Here is a 27,905-nt window from a genome sequence, read left to right as displayed (position 1 = left end):
TACTACTGAGCCTGCGCGTCTGGAGCTTGTGCTCCGCAACAAGAGAGGCCGAGATAGTGAGAGGCCCGCGCACCGCGATGAAGAGTGGCCCCCGCTTGCCACAACTAAAGAAAGCCCTCGCACAGAAATGAAGACCCAACACGGCAAAAATAAATTAATAAATTAATAAACTCCTACCCCCAACATCTAAAAAAAAAAAAAAAGAGAGAGAAAAAAACCACAGAGAGGAAAGATGGAGAATCCTAGCTTCATTTGCGGCCCTGAAGCTTGCTGCACCCCTATGCTTCTCCCTGAATGATTAAATGAGCCAATAAATTCCTCTTTTTGCCCAAGCTAGTAGGTTTCTGTCATTTCTGGACAAGAGTCCTGGCTAATACAGAGCTGACATTAAGTTTTGTTTTGTAATGTCTAAAATATTATCTTCAACCATAAGCAGAAAAGTCTACTGGAAAAGAAATACCTTGAGGCACCATTCCCCAAAAGAGCAAAATCTAAGATCTATGAGGTTACAGAGAAGAAAGGCCTTAAAGATAACATACTGAGCAGGATCTTACCATCTGAATTATGTACAAATCCCTTACCCATTCTATACCACAGAGGCATCCATAAATAAATACCTGAACTATCTTATGCAAAGTATGAAATAAGGTTCATAAAGTACTCTGAGCAACTGGAAAATAGTATTTTTTAAAATCTAATGTATATAATGTATCACATTTAGGCTCAGTGAATTCAGACAAATTTCTTAATATTCCTATTGCTCAATTCCTGTAAAATGGGAGTCATAATACCTTTAAGGGGTTGTTGATAGAATATTAGCAATCATATATATGTGAAGCTGGGAGATCACGACTCAGCTGAAGATGATACAGCCAGACAAGGAGAGACTGCCAACTACCCAGGCATCTTTGCAGGGGATGATAGACATTTTGAAAAGGGGGCTTGTGTGGGGGAAGTTTTCTGCAGAGATTGTGGGCTTGTATGCTGGGGCAAGAGACAGGAGAGCTGAGCTCAGTGAGAGATGCTGTGGTAGTTGGTCCTGACCCCAGCCCTATGGACCAGCCCCTGTGAGAGGAGAGGCAGGGATCCTGTGCTCTGTGAACACAGCACTATTTCGGCAACTTAGGAGTTTCACAGTTTGGGACCATCTAAGCAGGGCAGCGTTCTACAGGAACAGCGGCAGCTAAAACAATGGAGCCCAACAGAAGCCTGCGGGGAGCAAGCTGCACCCAAGAGTTAAGCTTGTCGGTGAATCAGCGAGGAATCCTTAGAACTTCCAAAAATACTTGAGGGGTCTGTGGTCGTGCCTGATATGACGGAATCCTGAGTCAGCACAATTTGGGTGTAAAAGTGACTTTATTCATAAGAAGAGAGTGTTGATCCTTGAATAGTTAGGTTCTATATGTAACAAGATTTGGCACCAAAATATGGGCCCAATAAATGGCCTTAAGATATCATCGTAAGATATCCCTTTGTAGAATTCTAACCACACCTCAAATTAGCCAGGTGGATGGTACAGAGCTTGGAGGACGAGGTTGCATGATTGCCTCTGTGTTGGTTAAAAGCAACATCAACTGATTAAGCATTTAGACTTGCTGAGAGTAGAATAGTTACCGACTTAGATGTCCCCTCACCTCGTTCTGTCAAGAAGCTGAGGGGCTCAGCAAAATTACCTGCCCCCAGGGTACCTCTATGCATCAATTTTCAGGTAACTATTAACGTACTTTGACGCACAATAGCATCATCTACATTTTACATGACCAAGTTGAATTTTTTCTGGAATCAAAAAAATGCATCTAATATGGTATAACAGCTTTTGTGCCATTCTAATATCCTGTTATCAAACATACCACTAATGACCATAAAGTGTACTTACATAAACCTCATGGGGCAGGAATTACAAATTCATGTTGCATGGGTTTTAAAAGTTCATACATTTAGTAACCAAGTCACCAAAATACTACAATGAAGGACAGAAAACCAAATAGTCTAGAGTCTCATTCTGAAAGTTCTTCTTCAAGGAAAATTTCAACTTGCTCAGCATTTTCCAAGTCTTCCCTGAATAACGAGGCTGACATTTAGCGAGTTTTCTAACACACAACGAGTCACGGTGGCACCCCAAGATGTACCCCTTAGGTGAGGAGAACTGGACTTTATGAGGAGTGTCATAAAGTTTGCCTTAGGAAGCACTTGTGCTTGTGGAGCCCCACGTGGATTGCTCCAGGAGAAGCTGAGCTCCACCATCTGCATGGATGTACAGACCACAGGAGTTGCTTCTCTTCTCGAAGCCCTTGCAGTTTACCAGGTCTTGGCAGGAGCATCGTGACTTCTAGGATGGCAATCTACTGGGTGAGTGCAATGGTAGAACTGTTGTCACTGATTCTTCCTGTTTTGTTTTTTTCCTGCATTAAAGACTGAATTACATAAACACTGAGGATCCCACGTATGTTGTTCATGAGCTTTTGTCTTCAGTGTATACTGGGTAATAGCCACAAGAGCTTAGGGAAAGAGGTAAACAGCCATCCTGGTGATTATGAAGAGACAATTCCCTGCTAGGTTGCACTGGGATAGCTACTGTTAACTGCGGCTGTACCTATACAAGAAAGTGCAGTCATTTTATTGAAATTTGGTATTGTTTTAGCAAAATGTCTGTCAATTTTGGAGCTCAGTTTGGAACACAGCACATTTTTACCCACCTACGGAAATTAATGGTAATTATGCTTTTGACAAAAGTGAAGTCAGGTTTATTTTCAGAAAAGAATTATCCTTTTAAGATAGAGGAAGATGAACTCATGTAATCCTTACAACAACTCTAAGAGGTAGCAACTCTCCATCGTTAAATATTTATTTAGCACTTACTACGTTCAGGTACTCTATGTGTATTAACTAACCTAGTCATTTCAAGAACTCTGGGTGAACACCACTGTCAACCCCTTTAATAATAAGGAAACTGAGGCACAGGGAGATTAAGTAGTCTGGCCAAACTAAAATTAAATGACGAGAATCTGTTTTGTAAAACAGAGAGTGCCTACTGTAACATTTCTAACAACACCTACCAATTACTGAGTGCCAAGCAATTTAAATACAGTATCTCATTTAATTATTTCAACAACTCTGTAAAGCAGCTCGTTACTCTAATTTTACAGATGAGGAAACTGGTGCATACAGAGGAGAAATAACCTGCCCCCGAATCATATGGCTGGTTAGTGCCAAAGCTGAGATTTGACTCTGCGGGTATCTAAACCTGTGCTTTTGACCAGGTCAGGGGTCCAGCACGGTAGAATTACAGGTGGAAAGGAGCGATGGAATTTTTTTTTTTTTGCGGTACGCAGGCCTCTCACTGTCGTGGCCTCTCCCGTTGCAGAGCACAGGCTCCGGACGCGCAGGCTCAGCGGCCATGGCTCAAGCGGCCCAGCCGCTCTGCAGCATGTGGGATCTTCCCGGACCGGGGCACCAACCCGTGTCCCCTGCATCGGCAGGTGGACTCTCAACCACTGCGCCACCAGGGAAGCCCTCACCTTTCTTTTTTTTTTTTTTTGCGGTACGCGGGCCTCTCACTGTTGTGGCCTCTCCCGTTGCGGAGCACAGGCTCCGGACGCGCAGGCTCAGCAGCCATGGCTCACGGGCCCAGCCGCTCCGCGGCATATGGGATCTTCCCAGACCGGGGCACGAACCCGTGTCCCCTGCATCGGCAGGTGGACTCTCAACCACTGCGCCACCAGGGAAGCCCAGGAGCGATGGCATTTTTGAGCTTAATAAAAGGGAGCATTAAGTTTTTTTTAAGGCCACAAATATTTTACTATATTATACAGCTTCCAGTGTAGCAAATAACAGAAATAAAGGTAAATAATGCGTTGGAAATCGGTCTCTATATCATAGCCAATGGTACAACAACATAAGAAACACAAGGGAGGTTTTCTAATGCTTTTTATGACTATATTTATAACACTTAAAAGCAGTTCAAACTGAGATGAACTGCATAGAAAAATTTAGGGCTAACAAATGCCACCCTTTCTCTGCCTTGTTTGTAATACAGTGCGCGTGTGCCCCACTGTGGCTTCCATTGTACCACAAATGACAGGTTTGTCATTCCCTGTAACGGCTTACTAAGGGAAATTATGGAATTCCTTCTCTGATTCTAAAAACAGTTTTTCATCTGATAGGGTGGCTTAATAGTGGTCCTTTTTGAAATTAGATGAATTGACTGGATGACCTTTCCAAGTTTCTCCTAATCCTCAAATATGAGGTAGGTATGCCAATAACACAAGCCTTTTAAAAAAAAGGTTAAAAATAACCTAAAATAATAATCAAGAAATTCGATTCTAGATAGGAGGGTTAGTTGCAATGAAAGCTGACATACTGTGTCAAATATTCTCAGAATAGAATATGTTTGAAAGTTCTAGAATGACATTTTGTGCAATGGAGAAATTTTATGGTTAGAAATAATTTTATTCAAATGTACACAGTTATAACTACCTTCAAATAGTGTAAAATATATTCAAAGAATTAACTAGAATGGGTGCTTTAAAGACTATCATAAAATATCACAAGAGCATGATGGTAGTAATAAGATCATGGGAGAAAACTGAACCTTTTATAAGGTTTGTACAGCTTCACAGACTCATAACTTTAACATAATAATAATAATGGCAAGAGGACTCTCAGTATTTCCCATGTACCATCATGACAGCAAAACGAGTTTCCTGAGTTATCTCATTCATCCTCATCAACCCTATAAAGTTAATATGTCAATTCCATTTTACCAGGGAGGAAACTCAAACTGAGAAAGGTAGGTTATTTGTCCAAACTCACACAGCCAATAAGTACTTGGTCTGGGTTTAAAGTTTAAACCCACCAGTCCCAACGCCAGAACCCAAGCCCTTAATCACTGTGCCACACTTCCTCCAGAGGACAAAACTTGTTCCTCACCAACAACAATAAAGATTTTTAAGATGCTAATATGAAGTCAAATGCCCAAGAAGGAAGAGAAGCAAAAACCTTTGATTACAGCCCACATTATTTGTGGCTGATTTCCCCAGCTCCCTTTGGGCTCTCCTACCTACCACGGGGAGTCCGCAAGTCTAGACGACAGACTGCAAAACTGTGTTCACATCTCTACACATTCCAACTGTTTTGTTACTTGTGTACATGGCCATTTCAGAAATTCCTAGGTAGTCTGGCATACTAAATGTCGATCACGATTTTCAGCTCTTAGAAACCCACTGTGTATTATTCTAGCCTCAAGTAAGACTTCAAAACTGTGGTCACTCTTGCTTACATTTTCTCTGGAAACTCAGAGAATAGAGAATCACAGAAAGCGTTTTAAGGTACATGACCTTTTTCTGTCCTCCTCAGCTTTCTCTGCTCATGACTGATGAGAAGACAACATCCTACAGGCCACCGTATAAGAACAGAAAGAAACGGAGCTGAGTAACGTACAGCAGTTACCTTACAAATGCTGCTGACTGCCTGACCTTTGCCATCTGTATCTAACGCTCTTCCACTTTCCAAGCGCAGTTCACAGATAAGGAGGCCGAGGGCACCACAAGAGAATTACTGAAAATATAAGCAAGCAAGTGACTTTTAATATTAAAATACTTTATTAAAATGAAGTGCATCCTATCCAGTAACTTTATATGTATGAAAAGATATATAAAGTTATTGGATAGGGTGTACTTCATTAGTCTCTGCTTTTAAAAGCTTTCAACAACAGGTCTGCTGCTAGCCCTGGGGACAGGGCCCCACTGAGAACCCTTTTTTCCAGAAGAGGAATCTGTTCCCGGACTCTGGGGTGGGTCCTGAAATGTTCTACCACATTTTCCTGAATGAGGTTCCACATCCAAACTTTCTGCTGCTTCTGTCTCTTGGCAGTCAGCTCCCCACTGGCAAGCATCACATCCTGGAATTCTTTCATTGTATCCCACATTTCAGTGATCCCCTCTCCACTTCTGGCAGAAATACGAATTACCTGTTGAAAAGGGAAGAACCAGAACTATTTCACTTAAAACGATAGAAAACATTGTCACGGGGACTCTGGCATTGGCCAGTTAAGTCTTACAGTCTATGGCAATAGGTAGGCGACAAAAATGAGACATTTTATCATCCTGTCAAAGTAGACACACTGAGGAATATACTAAGGTAACTTACTAAGGTTACTAAGTGCCAAGCAGAAATAAGACACTGATCCAAGGTCGTATTTTTTAGCTCAGAGGTTTATTTTGACTGGGGATTGCTCAAATGGTCTTCAGAGACCACGGGGATGAACTGGGAAATGGTCACTAGGATGAGAAGGGCAATGCTACGTAGGCTTCCCTGAGGCCTGAGAGCAAGAAAATGAAACCGAGCTGAGAGAATAGCCCCGTTCCCTCCGTCAAATTGCCTGGTTCAGCAGGTGCTACGAGCATGGGTATCTGCATGGACGAGACAGCTCCAGACGCAGCACAGACAACGTGCCAGGAGCCGACAGCGAGATGCGTTGTTCTCGTTATAGTGATTATAGGTTACTCTTTTTTTGTTGTTTTTTGGGGTTTTTTTGCGGTACGCGGGCCTCTCACTGTCGTGGCCTCTCCCGTTGCGGAGCACAGGCTCCGGACGCACAGGCTCAGCGGCCATGGGCCCAGCTCACGGGCCCAGCCGCTCCGCAGCATGTGGGATCTTCCCGGACCGGGGTACGAACCCATGTCCCCTGCATCGGCAGGCGGACTCTCTACCACTGCGCCACCAGGGAAGCCCTATAGGTTACTCTTTAATAACACAGGGCCCTGTTACAGATAAAGCATCCGCATCGGTATTACTGCATCACTTACTACGGGTTTTTTTTTTTTCCTTATCGAAAACATCACCCGACAAGCATAACAGGAAGGAAAGTTACCACATCAAAAGCCTGTTCTCTCTTACTCAAACTCTAACCTAGATAATCAAGCCATTAATTGCGCCATAATCTTCAGGATGGTTCCTTGCAGAATGGATTTGTCATCACATCCAAATGGCTCGCGCCAAGCATTAAGCAATCAAATGTATCGCCTCACATCTAGTTTTTGGCACCTAGTGGTTGAAGGATTATACTTAAAATCGTAACTACACACTCTGTGGCTTTGCCACAATTTTTAAAATTATACTCTCACCTACAGGCAAAGATTTATTATATGTCTAGCTTGGGACTCACATCCTCTCTCCTAACAGACACAGGCCACTCAGGGTGAAAACTGCAGAACAGAATGCAAGCTGACCTTTGGTCTCCAGACTCCTGAACGCCTGCGGAGTAATTTCAGCGCGCTCACATACTCTGCTTGTATCCTTCGAGCTGGCACGACCAAGTCTCCATCAGATTTGGTTATAGCCACCAGATCTGCCATCTCAATTATACCTCTTTTAATACCCTGGTGAGAAAAAGAAAAGAAAGTGATTCATCTGAAACATTTCATGCCATCAAAAATGGGACACCAGTTACTGCTAAGGTTTTGAGAGTCATAACACTCTTAACTTTTTCTCTGCACCCTCCCAAGCCCTGGGTCCTAGGAATCACAATTATTGACAGAAATTACTCAAAAGCACTGACTCTTGGGATTATGGAAGTCATCTGTAATATCTCTTTCAAATTTGGAGACTAACACGCTGAAATACATTCAGAATTAGAGTAAATCTATCATCCAGACACAATATGATTGAGTGGCAGGAGACAGTTCTCACTGCCTGGTGATAGATTCCACTTCTCCGGAGCTAACCCTGCAGGATGCAAAGCCATCCATCATTCAGGTGCTTAAAAAAGAAAACACCCTCATCACTAACATGTTCATTTCCAGAAACAGAGTCTTTGAAGTTTTCCTTAAATGTATGTAGCACTTTTTTTCATTTGCATTTGAGGAAAAAAATAACCTGATGGCGAAAAACGCCTCAATCTCTTGATTTAAATTATGTTGCATGAAAACACTAGAAAAATCCTAAGGCCAAACCTTATTTGGAAAATGAAGATTTTGCTATCTAAGATTAAAATTTCTTTTCAAATATTTTAAAACATAATTTTCAATGGTTAAATTCTAATAGTTAATGTTTCTAAACTGCAGCATCCAGAGTCTGATGTCACTAGTTTTTCAGAATTTTTCAACTGAAGGAGAGGTGTATAATATAGAATTTGGGGACTTCCCTGGTGGCGCAGTGGTTAAGAATCTGCCTGCCAATGCATGGCATACGGGTTCAAGCCCTGGTCCGGGAAGTCCCCACATGCCGCGGAGCAACTAAGCCCATGCGCCACAACTACTGAAGCCTGCGCCCTAGAGCCTGTGTGCCACAACTACTGAAGCCTAGAGCCTGTGCTCAGCAACAAGAGAAGCCACCGCAATGAGAAGCCCACGCACCGCAATGAAGAGTAGCCCCCGCTCGTCGCAACTAGAGAAAGCCCGTGTGCAGCAACGAAGACCCAATGCAGCCAAAAATGAATAAAAAAATAAAAATAAAAATAAAGCATTTGTCCAGTCTTTATCCAAGGTTCCTGGGAGGAAACTGCTAAATCCTTGGAGTTTCCTGAGTGATAGGAGTGACCTTTTTGTTCGCCATGGGTGCCTGGGACCATACCTGGGTTTATGCAAGATCACTCAGAATGGGGGCTGACCACAGCAGAAGAACAAAGCACGTGATTAGAGGGTTGGGCCTTTTGAGCCATGCACTAGCAGCCTGACCTCCTCTGGGGAGGGCGGGGGCTGGAGACTGAGTTCAATCATGTGGACAGTGATTCGGTCAATCATGCCTGCATACTAAAACCCCAACAAAAACTGCAGACACTGAAGCTCAGGAGAACTCCTTGGCTGGTGATACACATGCATGTGCCAAGAGGGAAATGTGTCCTGAGGACACAGAAGTTTCGAGTTTGGGACCCTTCCAGACCTCTCTCTCTGTGTCTCTTCATTTGGCTGGTCCTGATTTTCATCCTTCATAATAAAACTCTAACTGGTACCGCAGTGCTTTCCTGAGTTCTGTGAGTCATCCTGGTGAATTGTCGAACCTGAGGGGCAAGTGGGAACCCGCACATCTGCAGCCAGTGAGAGGCATGGGTGGCTTGGGAACCCCCGGGCCTGCTGCTTGTGTCTGGAGTGAAAGCAGTCTTGGGAGGATGGTGCCCTCAGCCTGTGCAGGCTAAGTCCAGGGAGTTAATGCCAGACTGCACTGCAGGAGGAAAGGAAGAACCCTTTCTACAGCACATAAACTACGACAGTGGGATCCCAGTTAAAAGCAAAGGAATATCTCATGAGGACCTTTCAACCAGCTGTCGCACAAACATCCATGTAACAGTGGTCTCTTGGCTGGAGCTATCCCCCCATGTTGCAGGTGGAAAGACTAAGTTGTGTCATTAGCTCAAGGTCATAAGTTCTACTACTATACGTTGGGGAAAAAAAAATAGAGAGTTTGCCTTTGACTCGGGTATTTTAGCCAACGTGAAGGGTGCTTCTTTCCCTACACTAATGTCAACTTAATTTACAAAAAACCCACAACATTGGGAATTTGTACTTTCAGAGATGTACGCTTTGTGTTTTGGGGGGTAAAAACGTCAACATAATTACCTGCAATTCATCTCCTCCTGCTGGTGGCAGTAGAAGAACAAACATGTCAACCATGTCAGCGACAGCAAACTCCGACTGCCCCACACCTGGAAGTTCAAATCACGCGTCAACACTGAAACACTCACAGGAAGTTGACCTCCTCGACTCCCCTGACCGCCACCCCCACTCCAGTCCGTCTGCGCAGACTCGCCATCACACACTCGACCTGATCCCACTTTAACCGCCACCTCTGAACGGTGTATTAAACGCCACTGCCTCGCCTGATGAGCAAAGCTGTGGTCCTCCCCACCTCTCCCCGGCCCTCGTTCCCACCAGCTCAGTCTCTGACCGGATGGAGAACGTGAAGACCTGCGCTCTCCCCTCGCTCTCGCTGCTCTTTCTCGGCTTCCCTTTCGAGGGCGAGCAGCTTGAGCGCCTGATTCTAACCTCAGACCGTGTCTGGCAGCTTCCTTGCCTTCTCCTCCTTCTATCACCCTGCAAAGCCCACCCGTGGATCAGTCCCACTGCCCGTGTCTCTCCTCCGTTAAGTGTCCTGGAGAAATCCCTCAGCTGTGTGGACAGGCGCCACCGGAGGGTCATGGGCTCCAACATCGGCTACATCTTCCTCTTGGTACAGGAAAAGCGATGCCCCGGAACGCCCTCGGGCAGCTTCCTTCCTGTTTCCCACAGGGGCTACTACAGACACTCACTGTCCCATAATCTCTCCAACATGACGATGACGGGTGACCGCGGCACCTGCTTCACAGCCAAACAGACGCAAGGACGTCCTCAGCCTCCCCCCCGCGACCCCACAGAGAAGCAGAAACAACACACACCCCGCCCTGCTGACTCCTCGCCGGGCCCAGTGTCAGAAGCATCGACGGAAGACTGGCCTCTCCTTCCTTCCCACCTCCCCTGGGCTCCGGCTCGGCTTTACCTCCAACCTCCCCTTGTCTACAGGCTCCCGTCCCTCAAACATCCCATGAGTTGGGCTCAAGTCTTTCTCATCTGAAAACCAAGCACAACCAGAAAATAAGAAGACAAAAACTCCCAACCTCCTGCCATCATCACCGCGTTGCTCACTTTCTCTTGGTAGCGAAACGTCTGGGACAAAGGCAATGCATGCCCACTGTGCTCACGCGACCACTTCACATCAACCGCAATCCACTTAAATCTGACTTCCACACGCCCCACTCCACTAAACCGCCTCTCCAGCTCTCTCCTGCCTTGATGGGGCAGAGACTTCTGCTCGCCCACGCAATGTTCATTCTTCCCTATTTCCTTCCCCCAGGTTCACCAGGGGCATCAGGGTTCCAGTTGAAGGACCACATCACCAGACCCCCCAGAGACCCCCCCCCATCACCAGTCAGCCAGAGATGCTAATGTGTGAAAGCAAAAGTCACTAGATGGCGTTTCCAGGAGAGGTCTTTCAAGAGGGCAAAGCCAGCCAGGAGGTTTACGCTTCCGACCCTTCCTTATTCCCCCTTCTTACTTCCTTCCTTCTACCTGGAACAGGTCTTTTATCCATGGGCAACCCTGAGGCTGGAAACTAAGTGCTGAGAATGGAGAGCAGGGAGCCCCCCCCCACCCCGCCGGCCCCGGGCTGTAGCACCACCACGCCCTCTGGGCCTGCCTGCCTCCAGGCTTCTTTTATTTACAAAAAAACCAAATACACAAAGAAAACCCACCCTCTTCCTTGTTTGAGTCAGAGATAGTTTGAGTCGCTGAAACATGCAGCCCAACACAACTTTCAGTTAGTATGTGCGATTTTATGGTCCTCTTCCCCTTGATTCTCCTACCACTACTCGGGCAACTTTTCCTCCATCTGCCCTTAGGCGATGGACTCCTGGACTCTAGCCCACGTCTTCACTCCCTGCCTTCGTGCTCCATGCTCTAAAGATCCTGCGCAAAATGCAGCGCCCTGACTGGGCCACATTCGCTCACTCCTGTGTGTTTCGGTCAAGGTCCCTTAGCCCATACTTTACTTAACTCCAACCCGCCCTTCAAAACTGAGTTCAGGGGCTTCCCTGGTGGCGCAGTGGTTACGAATCCGACTGCCAATGCAGGGGACATGGGTTCGAGCCCTGGTCTGGGAAGATCCCACGTGCCGCGGAGCAACTAAGCCCGTGCGCCACAACTACTGAAGCCTGCGCACCTAGAGACCGTGCTCCTCAACAAGAGAAGCCACCGCGATGAGAAGCCTGCTCACTGCAACGAAGAGTAGCCCCCACTCGCTGCAACTAGAGAAAGCCCGCGCGTAGCAATGAAGACCCAACGCAGCCAAAAAAAAACCCAAAAAAACGAAAAAACACTGAGTTCAACTGTCACCTCCTCCCTAAAGTCTTCCCTGATCCCCCAAATCTGAGTCGGGTTGTGTCACAAACATTGATCACACAGTAATATAACAAATTGTCTCTCCACGGGAATGTGAAGTTCTTGGGGTTTCCTTTTCAGTATTTTCATTGTGTGTAACCACGTGCTAGGGATATAAAGGTGAAATAAAACATGAGGTGCCCAACTACTACGCTAATCTTCTTAGTGAATGCTGCAGACATATGACTCTGCTTAAATAAAATGGGTGTTATGTTAAAGCAGTGTTTCCATAGGTCATCCTAAGGCTGACAGTTCTCCTCCGGCACTGAAAACGTACCACCTTGTATAACAGTTATCCAGACGCAGGGCTCACCTTTCTTTTCTTTAAGGGTAAGGATTATAGCCTACATACTCATATCTCCTACAGAGTCTGAGATAGCTTACATTTAATTACCTCTTTAGTAAGTATCTGCTGAATGAACAAAATGAAACTAGCCGTCATTCATCTTTATGCAGCATTCATTTTAAGAGTATTTTATTGTTATAGAACAGAAAATCACACTCACCCACGGTTTCAATAAGAATTATGTCATATCCGCCTCCTTCGCACAACAGAATAGCTTCGTTTGTGGTCCTTGTCACGCCTCCTAAAGTCCCTCTAGTAGGAGATGGCCTGATGTACGCGTTCATGTCTCTTGATAACTCAGTCATTCGGGTTTTATCACCTAAGAGTGATCCTAAAACACACAGTTACATTTTATAATCGTGGAACACCTATAAGGGCCAATTATCAATCAGCCAATTCCTAGGGGAAGTGCTTTAGGACATTTCTCCCCAAAGCTCAAACTGTATTTCATATTGTTAAGCTTTTTTCCAACACCATGTATGTAATGATGCCAAGTTAATCTATTTAACATGTTAAGCCCCTCAAAACCTATAATGGCTCCCACTGGCGAGAGGTTCAAATCTAGATTCTTCGGTCTCGCATTGGAGGCCCTCAGAATGCAGCCTACCTTACCTGTCCCACTTCAGCTTCACTAATCCCCAAATCAATCTTCCATTCCAGTTGGGGTGGTTTCTTTACTGTCCTCTTAACGTTGCTGTGTTTACGGTTCTCAGCTGGGAGTGATTTTTTCCCCCAGAGGATACTTAGCAAAGTGTAGAGAGATTTGTACTTGTCACAACTGGAGGGAAGGATGTTCCTGGCATCAGGTAGGTAGAGAGCAAGGATACTGCTAAGCATCCTTCCATGTGCAGGACAGCTGCCCCCAACAAAGAATGTCATTAGTGCCAAGGCTGAGAAACTCTGCTTTAACTGAGTTGCTTGTCTATAGGACCGTGTCTTACGTATTTTGTACACTGGATGCTTGTTCCCAGTAGGCAATTAATGTAATGCCTGTGGAACAGAACCGTTGCTGCTTCCGTGTGTACTGCAGTATTTTGGCAAACATCAGTACCTGCAAATTCTAGAAGACTGAAAGCCCTGGAATTAGTGAAATTACCTTTACCTTCTTTCCTTTAGCCACGTAGTAACACTTGAAGGTGTAGTGCTGTTCTAACCTGAATTTTAATTTCTGCTCAAGAGCTAACCTTTCTGAAGCTGCTGCTAAACACTGAGGAGTCCCTTAAAGATATGATCTTTTCCCTGATGATTCCAGTTTTGACTTCTCATAGGTTCTAATGCCCCAGCATACACCTACCACAGACATCAACTACCTTATTTACTGTACATAAAACTTTGTTCTAAAGTAATTTTCTGGGTGGAATCATCTCTGTGTAAGTCAACAATCTGCCAAAGCTACACTTTAAATTATTATCCTATAGATCGTAACACACCGAACTAAACATTTATGAAATTACTCTCCCATATAATTGTCTTTGCCAGTGAATCTAAAACTGGTGACTGCAGAGCCTTAGGGAGGTCTCCAAGCTCCCACTGCAGGGGGCCTGTGAGTCCAAAGCACCACAAGGATTGACTACAGGCTTGTCAAACTTCAATGGAAAGCTATATTCAAATGTATCTACTGTTACAATGAAAAGGTAAGAGTGTCCTGTTTATCCTTGCATAGTTTTTTCTTTCAGAGCCTTTGTATTTTTACCTGAGAAAAGGACCTTCATTTTTGGTTTGAGAAAGGTTAGGAACCACATAGCTATGTAACTTCAGTCAGGTTATCTTATGTCACCATTTCCGCTACTCTTATCTCACACTATTGTTTTCTTTTGCTATTACAAGTATTCTAGAGTATTATGAAGGTGGGGGGAAAGTCTCTGCACCTGTGTGAAAATGAAGGTCACTATAAATAAATTCTTTGTTCAAGTGCTTACCTTTCACAAAATTCTTAGACTGTAAAAAAGGATAATACACTGACATGGATTTAATCTTGAACTTTGCGAGTATAAATTTTACTTTACAGTTAACCCTTTCATTATAGTGAATCAAAAACTGTGAATGTTCTCAGCTAAATTTCTCAATGGATGGTAACAGGAATTGTTGTCCACCTCTCTACTGACCTAAAGCCCCTGAAATATGATATCGTATTTATTTTTTAGCATTAAACCCACAGGATATAATCCAAACCCTTCCACAAAGCACCCTGTATTTCCCCCTTCACAACACGCATCACATTGTAATGGCCTGAGTGCACCTTCTGTTTCCCTCATGAGATATAAAGCTCCATAAGGCCAAGAGAACTGCATCTTATTCAACATTAAACAACACAGTACCTTTTTTGTACAGGGCCTCACCTACGATAGGTGCTGAAATACTTGTTAAATGAATAACTGTCATGTGAGATGCTTCAATCATATAGAGGGGTAAGGGAAGAAAAAGCTTTCCTGAGTATTTATATAGTATGATTTATGTTTCCCTTAAATGATCCTTTGGGGAACTTAGTTTATTCATTTTATCTCTGATGAGCTGCAAATTAAACTTTGAGTGACTGCATGACCTCAAATCAGTAATTGCTGAGCACTGTGTGCAACGTACTCGGCTAAGTGCTGCCAGGAACAGAGGATATCACATGGTCCCTCTAAGAGCTTTCTGTTTAACTGAACATGTAATATAAACAGGTGACAAGTTAAATAGAGCATGAAGATTTTTTTTAAGCTTGAGAAGAGACGTTACAATATGAGGAAATTAATGAGTAAGAAGCCATTTTCTGAACTGCGTAGGGGCTGATGGAGCCAGGAAAAACAATAAAAGGAAAAGGGGCTGAGCCTCAGGTGTGACAGACAAAGGGGTGAAATTGGCTTTTGATCATCTGCAACTTCTGGCACTTGCTCTCCTAGTTCTCTACGGACCCAGGCTACTCCTAGGTTACCTGTAAGCTAACCTCCCCTGGAGAAACCGATGCCCCAAACACCTCCCTCAGCCTCCACCTCACACCCACCACCTCCCTTCCTTCACTGAGACTAAACTCAGCGAGAGGTTAGAAGACACCCGTCTGTGCAGATTCCCCCTAAACTGCAACAGAGAGCCGGCTCCACTCCACAAGCCCCTGCTCTGCAATTTACAAAACAGCAGCAATACTCACCACCACTAGTACAAGAAGAAGGGTCCACAGCCAGCACAGATAATTTGTGCCCTCTCTCAGTAAGCATTTTTCCAAAATATTCTATAAAGGTTGACTTCCCAGCCCCAGGAGGCCCAGACAATCCTATGGTGGAGACAGACTTTGTAACTTAATGAAATAAATGAAATCAGCACCATGATGAGTTCTATTAAAATACTAGACTACCTTCTACTTCTCCTAATTTATTAAAACCATCGTTAATGTAGTTTAACACTTCCTAAAGCGGTAAACGAAAATCTACCTATTTATCTAGTCCCTGAGTAACAGGGATACAGGAGGGAGAGAAGTCAGAGTTCCATATGTTCACCAGATTCACTTTTAAAAATTACAAAATGTGATTTGCCTTTTTAGTATAACGTAGAGCTTTTGGGGCAGACTTTATTGCCTATGTTGTTCATGTGCTGAATTTCTCCAACATCTGCCCACCTCTCATCATGATCAGGAATTATTCCACCCAACCCGATTCTGTGCATGCTATGTTCCCACTGGAAGAACAACTCATTACTCCAGAAATTCCCAGTGATTGAGAAAATAACTTTCTACTTATGAAATACAATTTTTTCATCTCACTCATAACTCAAAGAAAATAATATAAACTGAATCCTGAAAAAAAAAAACTTTTTTTTTATCTTAAGAAAGGCAGAAAATTCCCCTGCTTGGAGAGTTAGCAGAGCATGGCGGGCGAGAACACAAACTCTGGAGCCAGTCGGCCGGTTCTATTTCTAGCTCTACCTCTTACGAGCTGTGTAATCTTGGGCAAGTCACGTAATCATTCTGTACCTGAGTATATCCTGCCATAAAATGGATATAAGAGCACCCATTTCTTCAGGTGACTGTGAGGATTAGATGAGTTAATTTTGCAATATGTTTAGAACAGCACATGGCATCAAGAGATATATATGTTCAATAAAATCTATAAAACATAAGCACTTAATTGTAACTACATTCAAAGGATGGATGGCATATGGTATGCTTGGCTCCATACCACAATTTTCAGGGCAGGTCTCTGTCTTAATGGGTGCTGAATAAACATTTGTTGCTCTTATTTACCATGGTGATAAAACAACTGCAACAAAGACTCAGGTTTACCTGGCCTCCTAAGGTCCAGATGGAAGAACCAGAATAGTGCTGCAAATGTATGAGTTGCCAGTTATGTATGAGTTGCTGGTTAACTCTAGGTATTTCTGGACATTTTCTCTTCAGAGGTTCTCTACAGCCTAATAAGTAAACACTTTGTCATACCTGGAATTTCTCTTTGGGAATTTGCTATTTTGTCCACAATACATAAAGAGTATTAACACCCAGCGCAGTACTCTCAAAAAGAGAGTCCCCACAGTGAGGGCAGAAGAATAAGGTGTGGGGAAACGTGGACTAGTACAAACAGCGGTTGGTGAGCTCTTTTCGAAATTATCTTTAAAGCATGAGGCCCCATTACCCTAAAACCTAGGTTTTAGGCCCCATACTGCAAATAAGCTGAGACGTAAGTCATGCCAATCCACTTTTAAGTGTATTTACTTATTCCTCACACAATTTATGCACTTTGTCCACCATTTTAAGTTGTTTATAGTGGGAGGGTTGGTTGGAATCACCTAGTTTACCACCATGAAAGGCGCTCGTTCCACCCAAAACGTGCTTAATTCCTTCTGGTCAAACACGTCTAGATTGCTCTATAATGCACAGCTTTGAAAACATAACAAGCTTATTTGCAATTACAGAAACAGGTCAACTGTTCAAGAAGTGAACACCTAATATTTTTAGACAGCAAATGAACATGCTGTCTCCTTTAAAATGCATTTTGGTATTGAGCTGGCTGTGCTTAGAGCCAAGCCATTTCCAGAAACTCTAATAAACAAGTATCTGAGGGACCACCCTGGTGGCGCAGTGGTTAAGAATCTACCTGCCAATGCAGGGGACATGGGTTCATGCCCTGGTCCAGGAAGATCCCACATGCCACGAAGCAACTAGGCCCTGCGCTCTAGGGCCCGCGAGCCACAACTACTGAGCCTGCATGCCACAACTACTGAGCCCGCATGCCTAGAGCCCGTGCTCCACAACAAGAGAAGCCACTGCAATAAGGCCACGCACCGCAACGAAGAGGAGCCCCCGCTCGCCGCAACTAGAGAAAGCCCGCAAGCAGCAACAAAGACCCAACGCAGCCAAAAATAAATAAATAAATTAATTAATTAATTAATTTCAAAAAAGTATCTGAAATAAGTGAGACTTGCTTAGAGAAAAGACTAACGAAACACCTAAGAAGTAGAATTCTGAAATGTGATAAGGATAATTATGGTTGCTATAACCACGACAGCAAGGAAGTCACTTTAGACTATTAAGCAGAAGTTCTACTGAGAGAAAGGAGTAAACTGGTGAACAGTTCTTCCTGCACGCGTTTCTGTTCTGGGAGCCACAGCAAGATCCCTGCCAAAAGAGGAATCTCACCTTATTCTCTTAAAATACAGAGCCTTTGTTCAAATGGCCATTGCAATTCCCACCACGTAATAAGACTAATATTTACAAAGAAAAGGCATTCAAAATTCATTCCAAAATTCTGCAAGGACAAAAAAAATCCCCATTAGATCATAAGCTATTTAGATTTATTTTAAAAGAAGAGAGAATTTAGAAAAATATTTACTGGACGGACAAAAAACAAAACAAAAAAACTCCAAAAAACAAAGACTGACCCACTCGAAATGCTAGTGGTTTTCCTTTATTTAATTTTTCTTGTTCTCTGTGGTGGACTAACACTTTCTGAAGAAGCACCTGGGCTAACTCTTTCTTCCTGCTGTGAGTTGATTCTATAAGAGTTATGGCCTCTGCCAAGCAGGCCCTTTGCCCTTGGATTAAACCAGTATAAAGCTCAGCCACAAGCCTTTGTTCTTTATCAGAAAGTCCTTGTGTTTGTTCCTTTAAGGTTGTTTGTAGACATAATTTTCTTGTTAAACCATTTGACGGCAGCATCCACTTGGCATGATGGAGTCCGAGAGAACTGAATGGCTGAGTACATGGGATTCCTGATCTGAGGTGAGTACTTGAGGGTAAGATGAAGTAGTAACGTCGGTAAAGTGTTCTTAAAAGGACTTTAAGGAAGTCCCGATGAGGATGTTGGAGCAGCATGGGAATATTCATTTTGCTTGTAACTGAAGAAAATGCTGGACGTTTTTTGGTTCGGTGCGATTCGTGACTCCCTAAGAGAAAGAAAAACATATTTTGCCAGTTCAACATGCAACTAAGATACTGAAGTAGTAAAACTGCAAGCTTAGTGTTCTCCCTAGATTCTAAAACACGCCTAATCAGGGGTTTTGGCTGTACAGAGGCATGAAAGTTTCTTCCCAAACTTAAGAGCAAAGACTCCCTCCTTGTCCACAGTTAATATTCAGAGTAACCCAAATCATGAAACTACTGCTCTGCTGTGAAGTCCAGTGCACATTAAAATTTTCTTTTAAACTAAAACAAACATACTAAAAAATAAAAATAAAAAAACCCAATAGAGTAGAAATTCTATGTCATGATTATTTTCTTCCGTCTACAAACCTTACATCCATCATAACGATTTCCTCAGATCGAATATACCCTATTCCGAAGCTCATTCAAAAGGTTAAAAAAAATCCCTCTGATGCTGGCCTTTTATTCATCTCCATAAAAGAAAGGTGATTAGTAAGGCAGGCATTCAGGCAAAAGTTTAGATCCATGTATGTATTCAATAGACTCACCGGGCACACAGATATACACAAAGAATGGCCTAACATAAGCACACAAGCCACCACCACAAGCCTTCATGTGAAATGAACTGTGAGGCCTGTCTGGAACCTCATCCAGGGCATCTCAAAGTACGGTCAGAACCACCTTGGTGCGTATTAAAAACGCGTATCCCCAGCCCTAGGAATCAGAATCTCCGTGGGTAAGCGCACTAAAGTTTGAGCCACTATGGAATTGGATGAGGACCCTTCACTTAGATTTACTGATATTCTCCACTTCAGACGGTATTAGACAATGAGGGCTGAGAGGGTCCCCTGCGAGTCAGGAGAGTGTGGAGGTTACGAGCCAGGGCCACTCTGCGTCTCTGCCACTTACGCTATAATGTCCTGGGGCAAGTTACTTAATTAACCACTCTGTGCCTCAGCTTCCTCTTGAGTTAAGAGAATAGAGAAGAGACTAGGAAAGCTAGAACAAAATGAGTTAATTCATATAAAAAGCTGGGAACGGTGCCTAGCACATAGTAAGAGCTCAATAAACGTTAGCTCTTATTACTACGACACCAATTTATAAAACTTTAGTAAAAATTAGGTCATAGACCTAGCTTCCAGTGGCAAACTAAAATTTACAGACATAAGTGCCTACCAAGTCGGCACTTATGATTATTTGAAATGTTTGGTTTTCAAGTGCCTTGTAGCACATGAAATAAATGACCTTGTGGCTCCCAAGTCCCTCTCTAAATTGTGTTCCAAGGCCAGCACAAAATTAATTTTAGCTAAATAATGTTTTATTAGGAAAAAGAAGAAACATTTTAAGACTTTTTTATTGTTAGAAATATAACTGCTCATCATTTTACTGTTAGTCTTCTAAAAGGACAATTTATTTTAAAATGTGTAAAAATGTTTCTAAAAAACAACTTAAAAACATCCACTACCGCCCTTCACATAAACACACAAAAAGGCATTTAAAACAAAACAAAACAAAACAAAATTAAGAGGTGCTCTATTCTGGAAGCTGTCTTTCGATACCACCTTTAAACACACTTCTTTCTCATCCATACCACCACCACTGCCACCAGACTAGAAAGTGCACAGGCAAGGCTATTTTCTGAGCAGGTACTACCTTCCAGGTCCCAGGCTAGGTTGGTTACAAAAGTAATAGCGATAATAATGTCTTTGAGGGTGGTGACAGTGATATTTTATTATGTTCCAGTCACTGTACTATAAACTTTTTTTTTTTTTTTGCAGTACATGGGCCTCTCACTGTTGTGGCCTCTCCCGTTGCGGAGCACAGGCTCTGGACGCTCAGGCTCAGCGGCCATGGCTCATGGGCCCAGCTGCTCCCCGGCATGTGGGATCCTCCTGGACCGGGGCACGAACCCGCGTCCCCTGCATCGGCAGGCGGACTCTCAACCACTGCGCCACCAGGGAAGCCCCTGCGCCACCAGGGAAGCCCTAAACTTCTGTATTAGTATTCTAAGGCTGCTGTAACAAACTACCACAAACTTGGTGGATTAAAACAACAGAAATTTATCCTCTCATGGTTCTGGAGGCCAGAAGTCAGAAATCAATGTGTTAGCAGGATGTCACTCCCTCCAAAGGTTCTAGAAGGGGACTCTTCCCTGCAGGGGTCCTCAGCTCACGGGTGCAACACTCCAATCTCTGCCTCTGTCTTCACATGGCCTACTCTTTTTTTTTTTTTTTTTTTCTTTTTTTCTTTTTGCGGTATGCGGGCCTCTCACTGTTGTGGCCTCTCCCGTTGCGGAGCACAGGCTCCGGATGCGCAGGCCCAGCGGCCATGGCTCACGGGCCCAGCCGCTCCGCGGCATATGGGATCCTCCCAGACCGGGGCACGAACCCGTATCCCCTGCATCGGCAGGCGGACTCTCAACCACTGCGCCACCAGGGAGGCCCCCACATGGCCTACTCTTTGTGTCTCTCCTCTGTGCAGACATCTGTTGTTGAACTGGGACGATTCAGATAATCCAAGATGATCTCACCTCAAGATCCTTAACTTAATTACATCTGCAAAGACCCTTTTTCCAAATAAAGTCACATTCTCAAGTTCCAGGGATTAGGACGTGGACATATCTTTTTGGAGGCCACCATTCAATCCACTACACCTCCTTAGGTGGACAGCCTCCTTATCTTACCCTAAATGTCATAATCCCAGCACTTCAACAGCTCACAGAATAATAAACACCGTGTCCAAAGAAAGAACAATGTGCTGTGGGAACAGACAAGGTTACAGAAACTAACTCTCCTGTGGGAGGAGAGGGTTCAAGTCATGGAGGAGACTATGTCAGGGCTGGGTCCAAAAGGTTAAGCAAAGCTGAAGAAGGATGAGGCAGGCCTTCTAGGCTGAGGACATACTTGTACAGAGGCCGAGCTGGGACCTGGTCTCTTCCCTGCCATATCAGAGAAGACTGAGTAATTCAGTGAAGCAGCAACCTGGCATATATACATATGGAACTAGTGATAAAAAATGAAGCCCGATCAGGATGTAAACTGAGGCCAAGGAAGTAGATTTTGTCTTGGTGGAGGAGAAAGAACAGAGATCTTCAGGGAGGGCAGTGACCTAATCAACTTTGGTTTTTAGGAGATAACACTAGGAGCAGCGGCAAGTCAAGAGTGACCAGGGCTTCCCTGGTGGCGCAGTGGTTGGGAATCCGCCTGCCGATGCAGGGGACACGGGTTCGTGCCCCGGTCCGGGAAGATCCCACGTGCCGCGGAGCGGCTGGGCCCGTGAGCCATGGCCGCTGAGCCTGCGCGTCCGGAGCCTGTGCTCCGCAACGAGAGAGGCCACAGCAGTGAGAGGCCCGCGTACGGCAAAAAAAAAAAAAAAAGAGTGACAGATCCTGGTAACATACAGCCCAGCCTAGCAAAGACCCAAAAGAGATGATGGGGACCTGGACCAAGGCAAGGCATTAAGGGACGGAGAAGAGAAGCCAGATTCAAGACCCTCTTGTCCACGTTAGGATCCCCAAAGCTTGCCATGGAGCCTGGTGCATTGCAATTGTTCAAAAAAATGCTAATCTGAACTTATTTCATTTCCCACTTGCTTGTCACTCAGGAGTTTATGAACCATTTTCAAATACTTTATTTCGCTTTATTCTCCCAGACAATTCCATGAGGACAGTTGGATAGTTATTACTATTCTCATTTAATAAAGGGAAACCAAGGGTGAGTTAGGTGACTACAGTCATAACCAGTGGCAGGGCTGGGACTCAAACCCAGGTCTTCTGACTCTCTGTGGCATTTTGTCTTAATAAATCGTTTTAGAATAAAGGAGAGCTCCTTTGGCTAAGAGGGAAATAGATATTAGTAACTCTGCCCCTCCCAAAGTGGAGCAAAGAATGGATTAGATTTAAAACATGCCCTTTTATTAATTCCAGATCTTGGTGTCAACTCTATATTCCCATATAAAAAGAGGAGTGGTGTCATGCCACATTAAGGGAACACCAAACAACCCTCCACATTTGAGTATGGAATGATTATGGCAGGCTGTTTATCTTCATTTTGTTTCTTTTTCTTTCTCTCTCTCTTTTCCCCCCTTAGGCCAAGATGAAAAATTAGTTTACATTTTCTGTGCAAACCTTATCAGTAGGAGATCCCAATAATGTATTAGGTGACAGAACAGACCAAATTTCTAAAACTTTTAAATGTTTTCTTGCTCCACAGAATAATTCACACCTGACAAGGAAGTGCACAACATAATTAAACTCATTTTAACCACATCAACCAGATTTTAAAGGAGTTCGTAAATTTTTAAAAAGCCAGTATAACTCTGCCTTGTATGGACACCTTTCTGCCCTTATTTACATGTCACAGGCAGAACAGACTAAGTCTACTAGAGTGGCAAAGTCATGCAGGTGGGGAGAAGGACTTCCCACCCGCTCATGTAACTAAGCAGCTTTTCCTGCTTTCTTATGGAAAGAAATCTAATAACTTGGCCAATAATCAAATCAAACTGTTTCAATGAATTTTCACAACTCTTAAGAGTATGGTTTCATCCTACAATTTTAAACTGAGCACTACCGAAATAAGAGAAATTTTGCAGCATTTACAACACACAGTAAGATACCTCAAAGCACCACCATTCCTAATAAACCAGAATGTCAACTTATTAATATATAATGAAAAACATCAAGTAAGCAAAAATACTGAAGTAGGTTGAGTAAGTGCATCCCCTTCCCTGCAAGAGGGTTCATATGGACAGCAGCATTTTAAGGTGCTAGTTTTCCACATTTGTTTTTCTCCAAAATATCTTTTATATCCATTCCATTCTCTCCACCATCATGTCCACATTACTACAATGACTTTCAAACTCTGATCAAAGTCCATAGGAAGAAATACACTTACATCAGTCAACACACAGGCATATATATAACTAAAAGTTTCATTAAACATTATTTAACCCTATTACCTGTGATATCCTCTAATACTCTTTTCCATTGTTTCTTAAAATGCAGATTGCAATCTACCAATAGGCAGAAACTACTATAGCCATTTCTATGGTCATTATTAACCATCTTCCTTCCATACTACCACTTATCCTCATAAAATGTAAATCTGACAATATTACTCCACTGCTTAAAACACTTTAAAAGTTCCCTCTATCTTAAAAAATTTTTTTTCTGTGATTTATCGTTCATTCATTCAGCAACTATTTATTGAGAATCTACCATATGCTGGGCACTCTGCTAAGGCCTTGGAATACACTCGTGTACAGGTCCAACATGGCTCCCGACATCATGAAGTTTACAATCCAGCCAAGACAGTCATTACATAAATCTTTCATACTCTTTATGAGTGCTCTTATCCACTTCTACAACTTAACTCATCCCCCTCCTCCACTTTTACCATCTTGCTGTAACTATTCTGATCTGCACAAAGGTTCCAGAAAAACCCACACTCTTTTATACCTCTTGGTCCTTGTCCATGATGGTCCTTCTGATTGGAATGCCTTAATCATCTCACAAATTCCTCCTCAGCTGTCAAGACCAACTCAAGAGTCTCCACCTCTATAGACAGTTCCCTGGCCTCCCTTCTATACCCCTTCAGTCATCATTTCTATCTCCTGTCATCACGTACTGGTCACATCCCTCTACTGCAGTGCTAATCACATCGCTTTGTGACCATTCTTTAAGATGTCAGTCTTGCCTAGACCGAGTTATCGTTTTATCCACAGCATAAGTTTATGGCTCACAGAATAAATGAATGAATGTATGCTATAGTTTTGTATGGGTCAATAACTCCATTATGCTGATTACTCAGTTGATCAGTGTTTGAAAACTTACATTTTTCTAGATTTCACAGTATAAATATATTTTTAGGACTTCCTTCTTAAAGTCCGATTTCAGTATATGGATGTTTTCCTTCATTAAAAATTTGCTCTGCAGCAGCCAGTCTGACTTGGAATATTTGTCTTGAAATTGATCCAATGAATATTCTCAATTTCAATAACTACTCTTGGCAAGAAAAAGCATCCAGGATTTCCAAAATCAATACATTAGGTCAGTGTCTGCGGCACAGCACAGTTCATACAGGCGAAGCAGTGTTACACCATGTGTTTCTATTCCTCAATGCTAATAACTTTTGATGTGAAGATAAGCTGTCAGATGCCATTAAACTGGTTACCATCTCCCATCACCCCCCACAGGAGGCTTTACTTTCTTCTTTTGAAATAATCTCAGGAAATTTTGGTAGAACAGAATGACTTTTTAAACAAGCAACTTTTAAATAGGTCGCTGTCAGAGCAGAGTAATACAGAACACATACTGAATTCATGCAGGGAATATTCTAAAGTTCTCTGTCCCCTTTACCTTTTATCACTCTCTGTTAAGACTCCTATTTCCCAATTTCTACTTTTAGGTTTCAATCTTCTGAGGAAGTCTTGATTTTTCTAAATTCCATCACCAGTCAATGTTCTGATTCATTCCACTGCTACTACCCTAGTTCAAATCTGAACTAGTCTTAAGGGGCTCTGAGACTAGCTATGGGACCTGGGCAGTCTCTACTACTCTCCATATGAAAATATTAAGACTTACACATCAGGGTCAAAGCGAGGATGAAATGAAATTGCGTGCATCGACAGGTGTTAATCAACTCTAAGGAACCTTCTTTTCTCTCTTCCCCAGTCCTCCATCTTGGACATCACAGCAAGACTCATACTGACCCATGAATGTGATCTCTTTACTAATACACCTCAAATTCCTCCAATAGTTTCCCACACCCTAGGACAGTAGTTCTTAAAGTGTGCTCCCCTGGGCTTCCCTGGTGGCACAGTGGTTGGGAGTCTGCCTGCCGATGCAGGGGACACGGGTTCGTGCCCCGGTCCGGGAAGATCTCACATGCCGCGGAGTGGCTGGGCCCGTGAGCCATGGCCGCTGAGCCTGCACGTCCTGAGCCTGTGCTCTGCAACAGGAGAGGCCACAGCAGTGAGAGGCCCGCATACCGCAAAAAAACCCAAAAAAACAAAAAAAGTGTGCTCCCTAGACCAGTAGCATCTGCATCAACTGAGAACTGGGAAGAAGGGGAAATTCTCAAGCTCCACCCCAGACCTTCGGGAGCAGGAACTCTGAAGATGGAGGCCAAGCCTGCCACCGTCTCACAAGCCTGCCAGGTATTTCTGATGTAAGCTCAAATGTGAGAACCAGTGCCGCAGGATAAAGTCCAGTCTGGTATTGAAGGGTTTCCCAAACTAGTTTTCCTCCATTTGCTGCACTTGCCTTCTCAGACCTCTCCTAAGGAGAGTTGACTCATTATCTTCCAAACCTGCTGTTCACTTTCCCCACTGAGATTTTACTCACTTGTTATATCCTTCCCCTCCATGACACCTCTCCGCTTCAACCCAGCTTAAACCCCAGTTTTCTTAAATCCCTTCCTGACGATCAGTTTCCAGGAATTTCTTGCTCTTTTGATTCCAATTATTTCTGAGTACTCAGGTGATAATCTGCAGATGTCACAAACTGCCTGCTCCTGGCCCACAGAGGGTGTGTGAGTGCATAACTGCACTGGTTGCCAATACTACTAAAAATCAAGAAAAAGCACAAATGGATTTTTGGCCTGTGTTGGAGAAAATCATATCTGTGTATGAGGGACCCACATTCCCACATGGCAACAATCAGCTGAGGGGTACTCGTTTCAAGCATTCACCAGCACTTTCCATGCCAAATAAAGGATTTTCGATATCTTCAAATATCTCAAACTGTAACTTACATTTCTTACCATTATATAACTTCTCACGTTTCTTTTGTCTCTCCTAATAGAATACAGCCCTTAAAAGAACTGAACTGTCTGGTTCTTATTACCTTGCATACAAAACAATATGAAGTTTTTATTACATAAAAGAACATTCTGGACATTGTAGACCCCAAAATGATCAGGAATCTGCACAGGCTTTCGGGAAACTTTTGGTTTTCTACCAACTTGGAAAAGCTATAGTAGTGTTTGTTTTCCAAAGTATATGTATTAAGGCACAACTCTCAAGATAATTAAATTTTTTCAGGCCATTTTGGCTTAGATTGCCTTTCATTTTCTAATGATAAAAACAAATTATCTGAATACAGTATGTCTGCTGGAAGAGACCTAGTCCGCGCCCGGCACAGAATTTGACAGAACCTAGATGCTGTTTGTGACTTTCAGTCTGAACCCTATTTTTATATCCTGGATTTTATTCCATAAAAGATGAGTTTTAATTTCCCTCTTTGGTAGTAGCTAACCTGGATTATTGTGCCTTTTTCCGACCCATCCTCTGGTTAACCATTCGCCAGGTTTGGCAGCGGCAAGGGACCAGCCACCTTACCAAAACTGCCTTACTGTGGCACAACGGTAAACTCACAAGCCTGTCCAAAATGATGAAAATTTTAAAACGCTGTTTAAAGAGAATTTCCTTTCTAAGGAGAAAACCAACCTTTGAACCCATTTTGCCGACGCCTGCTTGTCCACACACTTCCCGCACCCCCGACATCATCCAACTCAGTAATAGTCTCTTCTTCCTTCCCCCTCCCCAAATCCTCCAGGGGGCGCCCCGACGCCGACGTGGGATCCCCGGCGACCCGAGGCGGGAGCCCCGCCAGACTCCGGACGCCGCACGCAACCCCCAGTCCCTACTCACCCACCCGCGACCACGGAAGTACAGCCTCGCCCCGCCCCTTCCGCCGGGCCGATTCGCCCCGCCCCGCGCTCGCGGGCGCGCAGGCGCAGTGCCCACTGCCGGCGCGTGGGGCAAGAGGAGCGGCCGGGGACCGGGTGGCGGCGTGGGGTGTGGCCTGTGTCCCGGCCGACTTGGCCGCGAGTTATGAGGCGGAGGGCCTGAGAGCCTTGAAGGCCTGCGGGCCCGCGGAGCGTAGGGAGGTCCGCGGGGCGCCGGGCAGCCGTCAAGGAAGTGCAGCGGGGGAGGACACTTGACGGTGTTCACGGGTAGCTTTTGCTCTCCTTTAGCTCCAGATCGCCTCCGAAGGTCGAGGGTAATGTCCATCCTCTCCCGGGCTTGGCGCTCCGCGAAGCCCGGGAGATGGAGCCCGAGTCCAGCCCGGCCCCCGCATCCTGCGGCGGTCCAGAGACGCAGACCTCTTCCTAACTCTCACTGGAAGCTAAGAAGTATGGGGTGAAGGGCGGGACATGGGGACGTTTGACAGTCTGGTGAAATTAAGGGAACTCAAACTCCGCAAAGCAATTTCCAACCTGTGGGAGTAAATGCTCAGCGTTCTGTACAACTCAAGCTTTTAAAGCATGGCGTGGTTTTAAACGGCGGAAGGACTCGCAGTTTTTTCTCTTAAAAGTTACCCATT

At 44.1% G+C, this 27,905-nt stretch overlaps 1 protein-coding gene across 4 annotated transcripts; it reads right to left on the bottom strand.

Annotated features, from left to right (window-relative positions):
- Positions 1–3,423: 3,423 nt before the first annotated feature.
- MMAA (metabolism of cobalamin associated A) lies at positions 3,424–27,223 on the bottom strand. 4 transcript variants are annotated; one of them, XM_081243951.1, is made up of 7 exons: positions 27,026–27,223; positions 18,100–18,603; positions 15,380–15,502; positions 12,413–12,583; positions 9,555–9,640; positions 7,230–7,379; positions 3,424–5,968 (listed from the first exon to the last, which is right to left on the bottom strand). In XM_081243951.1, the coding sequence occupies exons 2-7, from the start codon at positions 18,542–18,544 to the stop codon at positions 5,681–5,683; spliced, it is 1,263 nt and encodes a 420-aa protein (XP_081100077.1). In that variant the 5' UTR covers positions 18,545–18,603; positions 27,026–27,223; the 3' UTR covers positions 3,424–5,680. The 4 variants fall into 4 exon arrangements, with proteins under 4 accessions (XP_081100077.1, XP_081100078.1, XP_081100079.1 ...); XM_081243952.1 differs by lacking the exon at positions 27,026–27,223 and adding an exon at positions 17,858–17,966 and having other exon boundaries at positions 18,100–18,177; XM_081243953.1 differs by lacking the exon at positions 18,100–18,603.
- Between the last annotated feature and the right edge of the window lie 682 nt (positions 27,224–27,905).

This window comes from Mesoplodon bidens (genome assembly GCF_964165515.1).
Source record: "Mesoplodon bidens genome assembly, chromosome: 1".
Lineage (NCBI taxonomy): Eukaryota > Metazoa > Chordata > Mammalia > Artiodactyla > Ziphiidae > Mesoplodon > Mesoplodon bidens.
This window is presented reverse-complemented; position numbering and strand designations above follow the sequence as displayed.